The 9,059-nt window shown below is 36.7% G+C and overlaps 1 protein-coding gene across 12 annotated transcripts in view; it reads right to left on the reverse strand.

Moving 5' to 3' along the window:
- Positions 1 to 9,059, reverse strand: part of COL19A1 (collagen type XIX alpha 1 chain) — a 402,210-nt gene that overhangs the window by 137,486 nt on the left and 255,665 nt on the right. For all 12 annotated transcript variants that reach the window (XM_025191070.1, XM_025191112.1, XM_025191107.1 and 9 more), the window contains 2 exons: positions 4,025 to 4,075; positions 904 to 966 (listed from right to left, as the gene is read on the reverse strand). In XM_025191070.1, the coding sequence (XP_025046855.1) occupies positions 904 to 966; positions 4,025 to 4,075 (114 nt within the window). The remainder of the gene's footprint in view (positions 1 to 903; positions 967 to 4,024; positions 4,076 to 9,059) is intronic.

The raw sequence follows: 9,059 nt of genomic DNA on the forward strand, positions 1-9,059 counted from the left end.
ATCCTAAGTACTTGAACACTATTTCATATATCCTTGGAGAATTTTCTTTTTCCTCCATAGAATTAAAGTATATCCAACCAGCAAATATACATTTCACAGTTTAAAGTAGACAGATGTTTTTTAACAAAATACTGTAAAAAAACTAGATATAAATTTTAACTCCTAAGCATATATATAGGCTGCTATGTGATCTCTATTTTTTAATACTCTTAGTGCAACAAACTCCATCATTTTGCTAAAGAATAATTTTTAAAACATATAAAATTTGCTGGTGTTAGCGAAAATATTGATGATTTCCCAGTGCTGGTTCAACAGACAATATGACATATAAACATATCCTAAGCAATCTGCACATTTCCTTTTGCCCTGTTAAAAAAACTAAAGCAAAACAGAAAAAAAAATCTCCCTTGTTCTATGATGTCCTAGCAAATAGAGAAAATCTTTATAGAATTCTCAAAAAGTAAGTATTACAGCAATTTCTTCATGTCGCTGCAAACAACGTGGTTTTAGCTGTTGTTGGAGCCAGTCTCAGGAAGATATGAGAGGCTCCTGCTCTCATATAAATTCCATCCCTTCTTTGAGAAAATTCTTCTGGCTGGATGTCCTTTCAACTTCTCAGGAAAGATCCACCACTGATTTCTGCTGCAGAAACCAGGTAGAACTTTCTCTTTGGGAACTGAGAGATGGGCCAGCCAACACAATGCTCACTTACTGGTGAGTACCATGGGTTAAATACTGGTTGCAAACTGATCTAGATGGCCCAATGGCCCAAGCAAATATAATATCTTTTCTTCTATTAAAGGATATTAGGCTAAACCAGATAAATGGGACTGGATGAATTAAGCAGTAACAAACTAGTTGGGTATCTTGCAATTTGTCATGCCCTGAGTCCGAAAGGCTTACAATTTCTCCCTTTTGTCCTTTAAGTCCAACAGACCCAGGTAATGCTAGTTGTCGTGAGTCACCCTGTGAAAAAATGCAAATGAAATGTAATTAATATAATACAGTATGATATAACACTAATATATAGTTACAATAAAAATATTGACTCATTCATTAATATGTATAAAGTCTAAAATTCTACTTAACCATCAAACACAGAAGACAATAAGATACTCAGCAATATATCAAACTAAAGGACTATAACAATGTATTCTTTACTATGCAGCAGATACTTATATTCAATGTATGATTACCACTAGTGGAGGTGCTATGTGTATGTAGGGATCAAAGCACCCATGTTGAGGAGTGTTGGATGGCTATAATTAAAGAGTTTTTGTCTTAAATCATCAGAATGAATACTATTTTTATGGTCACTGTAACATTTTTGTGTGTGCCAGAAAATATCAGAGAATTACTTCGCTAACATGAAAAAGTACCACAAGAACTGTTTGTTTAGTTAGAGCAGCATGAAAGCAGGGAATGGTATTAAAATAGTTAAAGCATAAAAGTGATACAGAAATAGATGGAATTAATATTAGTGACAGTATATTTGTAATGTTTCTCAGAATAATAGAAGATATTGAGGTAACTTGCCTGGAAGACTGTATTGTATCTATTTACCCTTTTGTACAAAGTAAATATATATTAAATGTACAATGAATGACTTTTGGCTTTAATTCTGTGGAGGAAAGACATGGTGCAAAAGGGGAAAAAAGGCACATTAAGAGCAAGATGGTCTACTAAAAGAGTGCTGGATTAGGAATCATAAGACCTGAGTTTTAGTCACAGTTCTGCTAATGTTCTATTGGGCAAGTTAGCTCACATTCATCAAACGTGAATGTGAGCTAACGTTCTACTGGGCAAGTTATACACACATTCATCAAACGTGCACAGGAAGGTGACAAACAAAGCACAGGAATACCGCATTTGTTTAGGTCCCAATGAAGTTAATAGAATTGCCTTGAATTGTGACCTATGTCCAAAAGACATAGCATGTATTGACCATCTGGTTCGATTATTGAAACAAATGACCTAAGCACTGAAAAAATGAGCTGCATTGTACATTTTCCTATACACTGGTTCCCAAAGGGTGGCTTGTAAAGAATTTATACATAGCCCACAAAGAGACTTTAATGGTATCCATCATTGCTACATCTACTGAACATAAAGGCTGGATCCAGATGTGCAAGCATGTGTGGTTTGTGGCACCACAAACCTCTTTGCAGTGCTACAAACCATATTCCCGGCATGCTAAAATGTGCTCAGTGCTGCAAATTTGCAGTGTGGGGGCAAAGTTCACTACCAAGAAGTCCCAGTAGCAAAAAACCCAATGCTATGAAAAAGATGGCACAGAGCATTAGACAGGAGCATGCGTCAACAGACACAGAGGCTCGGTATTCCTGGGAGACACTGGCTGCTGGCCAGAGCGTCTCCCCTCTTCTAGTTCTGCCCTGGCTCCTCCAGCACACCAGGAGCTGGGAGGAATGGGGAAACAGCAGTTTCTCTGAAGCAGGGCGTTTACCTTGCACCAAAGCCCATATGCAGGGGCATGCACAGCAGCAAAAAGTAGAAGCACAAATTTGTGTCACTACTTTTTTTGCTACTGCAAGCACATGCCCCTGCATGCAGGGATGAGCCCAAAGATATTATACTTCTGATTAATTTTGTTATGTTGTGCCATTTTGTTTTGTTATGCAGTTCCCAGCATGACATCTTGATCATACAGTCTGACTTGCATAGCATGTCAGAAACATGATAATAAGTTTGCATTTTATCCTTGAAAATACTTGAAGAAATACTATAAATACCAAGGCTGAGATAATTCAATAGTCATTAGGTTTTAAAAGAGGATGCTTCCTTAAAAGCCTATAGTAGTTATAAACTTGAGTTTGTAACTTTTCACTTCACTCTTATGATCACGACAGGTCAGATTAAGACAAAAAGAACTTTAAACCAAGGATGAAAGGGAAACAAATAAGATATCGATAGGGAAGGTAAACCTTTAAATTTTGTATATCTTTCATTTCTGTAATTTCTTAAAGTATTTTATTCTTTTGCCAAAAATGAGGACTCAGGTAGCAAAAAACATCAGATTGTTTAATTCCAATTTGCAAAAAATGGGTTAAAGTTTCTTAGTTGAAAGAAATGATTAAAAATATCAAAGCTGTTTCCCCTCACACTCTGAAAAATACATGAGTAGAAAAGAAAAGCTAGCAATCATGCATTCTTTCTGTCTGCTCTCTCTGCTTCCCCTCTTTTCTGGGAAATATCTTTATGTAAAATCAAGAGATTCCCCATTTTTGGTTAAGAGGCTTTATTGAATTTTTTTTTCTTTTAGAGTTATTAATGAACATTCAGTGAGATGTTTATTAGAGCAGAGGTTCCCAAACTTTTTCTTATTGCATACCCTTTTCCAGATTTACCAGCAGCCCACATACCCGACCAGCATACATTTTATATTTTAACCCCTCAAATGCCAAATATGAAAGAAAAACAACCAAACCTAATTTGGGTTTCTTTTACATAAGATAAAGCTCAAATTGTCAAAAAAATTAAATTATGATTTGTCCAAATACTAAATACATTCCAATATACAAACCCTCATTTCCATGCATAAATTACCTACACAAACAACTAAGTGAATGAATACTATGTATGTGGTGTATCCAACCATTCAACTTAAAGAGTATATATAAGTGTGTGTATATTTTTTCTAAACATTTGGTTCTGAAAATTTGGTTCTGAATTATGAAATTGAATTGCTACAATTAATTGAATGCAAAAGAATACATTTCTACTAATTGAGAATGCTCTTAGAAAGAATAATTTTAACTTTGTGGCAGGAGTTAACTTTACAGTATCATCCAGATTTATATCCCAATGAAAATTCCTAAAAACACTCAAACTCCACTGCCAGGGTTTATTACATAAATAAAATCAAAAGGGACAGAGCCTAGACCCTTCTTCTGGTACCCTTCTGTGTCTCTGGTGTTGCTGGCTCAGCTGGCAGCATTCTCTCTCTCTCTCTCTCTCACACACACACACACACACACACACGCAGATTCCAATTAAAGTTTCATACCTCATAATGGCTGTTCAAGGAATCTGGAATTCCAGGTAACCCCGGAGGACCCTATATTGAAACAAAACATCAAGGAATAATTTTTATTTACAGAATATTTAGGCTAGTTATATCAGAATATTTAGGCTAGTGTTAAAATTGTGCCACACCTTTAAAAGTTTCACAGTTGTAATTTGATTATTTAATTAATATAATGACATTATATCTATCTATATCTATATATTGTATAGATATATCTAGGGATAGATAGCTAGATAAGCAGTCTGGCAGAGCTGGACAGAGATAATAGATCTATCTGTTTTAATCTGAGTCAGTTCTATTACATGAGGAATCTCTGTTTAGTTGTTATTGCAATGTCTCAGGTCTTCTATCCACAGAATTAAAAGTGAAAACATATATGTTCTGAAGCAGAAGCAATTATTGAGTGGAGTGGGACAATAGTTTGATCAATGCATCTGATGTCAGAGTTGTCTGTTTCCGTGTGAAGTGTTTTGTTTCCATTTGAAGAACATTAGAAAGACTAATGTTCAAATCTGATCAATAATAAATACAATTAGAACTTATATAGGCATCCGAAGATTTGTAATAATGTGTAATAATAAAAGGAGATAATGTGCAGAACCTATGGGACAAGGGAAGCTATAAATAAAACCATGTTAAGATCTGTTACACCAAGAACAGAATATGTTTGGCTAAATCCTGTCCATGCAACTCAACTGGAGTAGCTCTCCATTAACTATATCAGGGCAGAACATAGGTTGCTGCAAATAAGAAATGGAGAAATGTTAAAAATAATATTGTTTGCATCTTACACAGGAAATTTCATATCCTATAGCAGAACTTATAGTCTGTCTTGATAGTTGTGAGAAATAGTTACCTAAATTAATAAAAGAAATGTACTTGGATCTGGGAGAGCTATTTCTGTTACTTTGGCAACTTACTCCTTTCTGACCCTGGGGTTGCCTGAGGCCAATTTAGTCTCTGGCACATATTATAACAGCCTAGTACCTTTGTTGGGTTAGGGAGGCTGGGAGAAGCTGCCATAGAGCCAGCTTTTCTGGCTTAACAGCACCTGAAGATTGTATGTGCAATATGAATCCCTTTCAGTTTTGAATTAGAAAAATACAGGTGTTATGGATTGGGATCACATGGCTTAAGTACCACAGAACCACTGTATCACTTCACTGATTCTTACTTATGAGGTATATTCTGTGCAAAGCAGAATTGGGGCACAGCTATAGCTAGATGGGAACTCCCAGTGAGTTCAAGCATTGTAGGAATTAGTGTAACTATTTTAGTGAGTACCATTCTTTCTTTGGATCAGTACTGAACTGATACTCCAGCATGAATGGATGCAATATTTTGAAAAGGGGGCGGGGGTGCAGAATGTGTGGCACATCTTTACATATAACATGACACATTTTTCTCTAGTTAAAGAGAAAATAGAAATTATATGAGGGGGATAAGACTATATTATTCAATCTAAGTTCAGAGTAAAAATAAATATAAGTATAGGAATATGCACTAATTTGCTCAATTAAGAAGTTTAAAGTTTAAAAAAATAAACCACAATAAACTATGTAAAAAAAATTGTCAAAAGATTTTGTGTCATTAGTCATATAGTCATTATAGTTAAATGTACATCTCTTATTCAGATTCACAAAACAAAATCTAGCCTTCTTGAGTGTTTTCACAGTGCCTTCAATACTTGACTCAGTCATTTCTACACCAGAGTTAATATTACCACACTTTAGTTAAGGTTTATAACTAAAGCTAAAAAGTCTGCTGGGCTGTGAAATAGAAGAGAGACAATACCAGGAATGGCTAACAGACAGCAAAAATTGCAGCATAAAAGAAAGTTTGAAAACTGGCACGTAAAGATCGTTAAAAAGGATAGATGGGTCATTAACAGCTCTGGAATGCAGAGAAATTAGTGGGAATCAGGGAGATGATAATGAGCCATGAAGTCAATTGTTTCTTTTAGCACTTCTAGAGTAGAAATGCTGCTGCTGGGCAGTTGATTTTAAAGGTTGGTAGGACCAGTAAACAAAAGCAGGGTGCAATTACATCACTGCACCTGCCTGGATCCACCTTTCAACTCGAGTAGAGTGTGGGGTAATATCATCCTTTCACAGGTGTAGTCTTTTGCATGAACTATCATGACCATTAAATGTCTCTCAATAAGTTTTGAGCAGAGAGGTAATTAGCTCGCAGGGTAGGGATGCACCTTACAAACTAACTGAATCGGAGATACATAAACTTTTGTGAGCAACGGCCCACTTCATCAGATGCTATGAAAGGACATGCAGAGCAGGCTATCAAACAGAGAAAATGTAATCTAATCTGTTCAGTAATCTGAACAGAAAAGATAGGGAAGGAACGGAGGTGAGGGGAGTAGTGCTAAGAGAGGCAAACAAGTAATAAATCTATATGGACATAAGGGTCAAAAAGGCTCAGCCAGGTAATGGGAATTACCTAGCACTGGTGTGACAAGAGTGTAGTGGCACACTGGTTAAGAAGAAGGTAACAGGGCTAACCACCTCTCTGATAGTGATTTCAGGAGTCTTGATCCATACTTGTGCCAAAGGCCAACACAAGCCGACCCTGCTGTACATAAGTACTTATGTAGTTTGAGCTGGGGAGTCAGAGGTGATTGGATCTGAATAATTAACCTCATTGCTTTTTACTATGCTTTTGGTTATGGTACTTTCCTAGCACAAAGCTGGTCCAATGGGCCTTGTAGGACAAGGAGATCAGGACTTGAGTATTGCTGTGCTCGCTTAAGCAGCTGCTGCATGTCACCTGGGAAGTAAGTACTGTATTTACCTGACTATAAAGCAAACCTGAATATAAGATGACTCTGCATATATTAGATTCTATATATGAAAAAATTATAAATTTGTTACAATATTCCAGGTATAGAATTTAATTATTGTAGGTTTGCCATGAATTTGTCCCCCTCCCACTGCTACATCAAGGAAAATAAATCTGAGGACTTAGCTAGCCCCCTTGCCTTTCCAATTTCTTCCCCTGTAGCCCCTATACCCCTTCACCCTTACTTTCAGACCCTGCTCTCCCTGAGCACATGGAAGTGAAGGGCAAATCCGAAAACACTGAGCGTGAAATAAATGCGCCTATAGTAATTTAGCTCATCCAGAATAGGTGTATTTTATCTTTTTGGAAACTGCTGCAAGTTTCAGTACAGGTATTACCTCAATATGCATTTAAGCAGCACTTTTGTACCTACTTATATATAGTACAAACTATGCATGATATTAGTTCAAAGCCAAAAGACTCATGATTTACCATATAGTTCATTAGACTGGGCCCCACAGAGTCAACAGCATTTCAAGCCATGGCCCACATATCAGCACTGCTCAATATGTGTGTGTACGCCAGATACCCCACACAAAGCAGCCATGTGTTAATTAGCCCCGCATTCCTGACTAGAATTGGATGTTCTTGTCATGAGTCCTGGGATCCTCCAAAAATGTATATGCAGATGAGGTGTAGGTCAACCTGATCTGGCTCCACCTCATGGAGGGAGGGGCCACACTGATCATACATGGCAGGCTGAGGCAGGGGACAACAGAGGGATTCTGAGTGAACTGTTTAGGGTCCTGTTTGATGATGCTTGCCAGATATTTAAGGCTGGTGAAGAAACAAGCATCTTTGGAAATGGAAAAGGCACAGCTCACCTGTGGGAGTGAATAGGAGGTAAAAATGTATTCAATGTAGCGGCTCACCATGACTTGACAAAGAATCTGCACTAAGTGGGACTGAGCACAATGGACCCTACTATATATCTTATTCAGATGCACTGCACTAACCTATCCTGTGGTAGGTGCCCAATCTTGGCTATGTGTTTCATAGTCAGGCTCAGTGTTGGCCGCATTTAATCAACTTTAAAGTTGGTTTCCATTACTGAGCACATGCTGCTTTTGGCAGGTGTTTAATAAGAGAGAATGTATTTCATGAGCTTTCCTTGTATGTGAATGTAAGATGAGGAGCTTTTTTCCTCATACTGATTGGGGGACAATAAAATTGTCAAGTAAATATGGTATTTTTCAGTGGTAGAAAAATGTTCTCTCTCAAATATCATTTCTGTATAAACACTTTGTCAAAGTCTACAGGAACTGTCATGATTTTATAGAATGAAAATATCAATATAGTGTGAAAGAGTGAAAAAATCTTTTAAAGACTTCAAAGCATGAACATATGGAAAATATAAACTCTGATCATTGTTACAAGAATTCTTAACCTTACATCTGCAAAAAATTAGTAGCCAGAATCACTTGTAGTCCCTGTTGGAGAACAGGGAATCAGACAGTCTTAAAATTCTACAGCTTTTAACTAGGTTAATAGTTAAGAGTTAAGGTTTTCAGATCAAGAGCCAGTGACAAATTCAAAAGCAATGAAACGTTAAAAGACTCTAAGAAAATTTCAGTAAACTCAGAAAACATATCAGCTCTTGACCCCACTAGTAAGACCTGACTAAGGAATCTTCCAACTTTTAGAATGCTGGGAGACATCCAGAATTTGTTTTGTGGAAGCCTTCCAGGTCCAGACAGCTTGAAAGACAGAATTGAGATGATAAATATGTATGTCTTTATATGTATAGAGTCAAATATCCAATAGATTTATTTTTCTGAGATAAAAAATGCTGAATGAGCCCAACTGTACAATTGGGGAGTAGCTACTAGAAAAAAGTAAATTCTTCAGGAAAAAAGAAACCTCTAAAGGGCGATTTGGCTACAACTATACACCATGGCCATGCCACAGATGATATTCTTGATATCTCTGACAATTCCACATATATTAATATGTATAAAAGATGCTACCAGTAAACTTGATGTGACGTGAGATCTTTGTTATGTAATACTTTTGTATTGTGGTACCAATTGTAGAGGACATAAAGAGGTAGTGATGGATTTGTGGCAGCACTTTGCTGTAACTTCTGAGAAAATAATGGCTCTCAGGAGTAATGGAGCTCCAACTAAGATTGGAAAGACAAATGATACTGTTTTCCTGCTGA

The sequence above is a fragment of the Alligator sinensis genome, unplaced genomic scaffold, assembly GCF_000455745.1.
Source record: "Alligator sinensis unplaced genomic scaffold, ASM45574v1 scaffold499_1, whole genome shotgun sequence".
NCBI lineage: Eukaryota > Metazoa > Chordata > Crocodylia > Alligatoridae > Alligator > Alligator sinensis.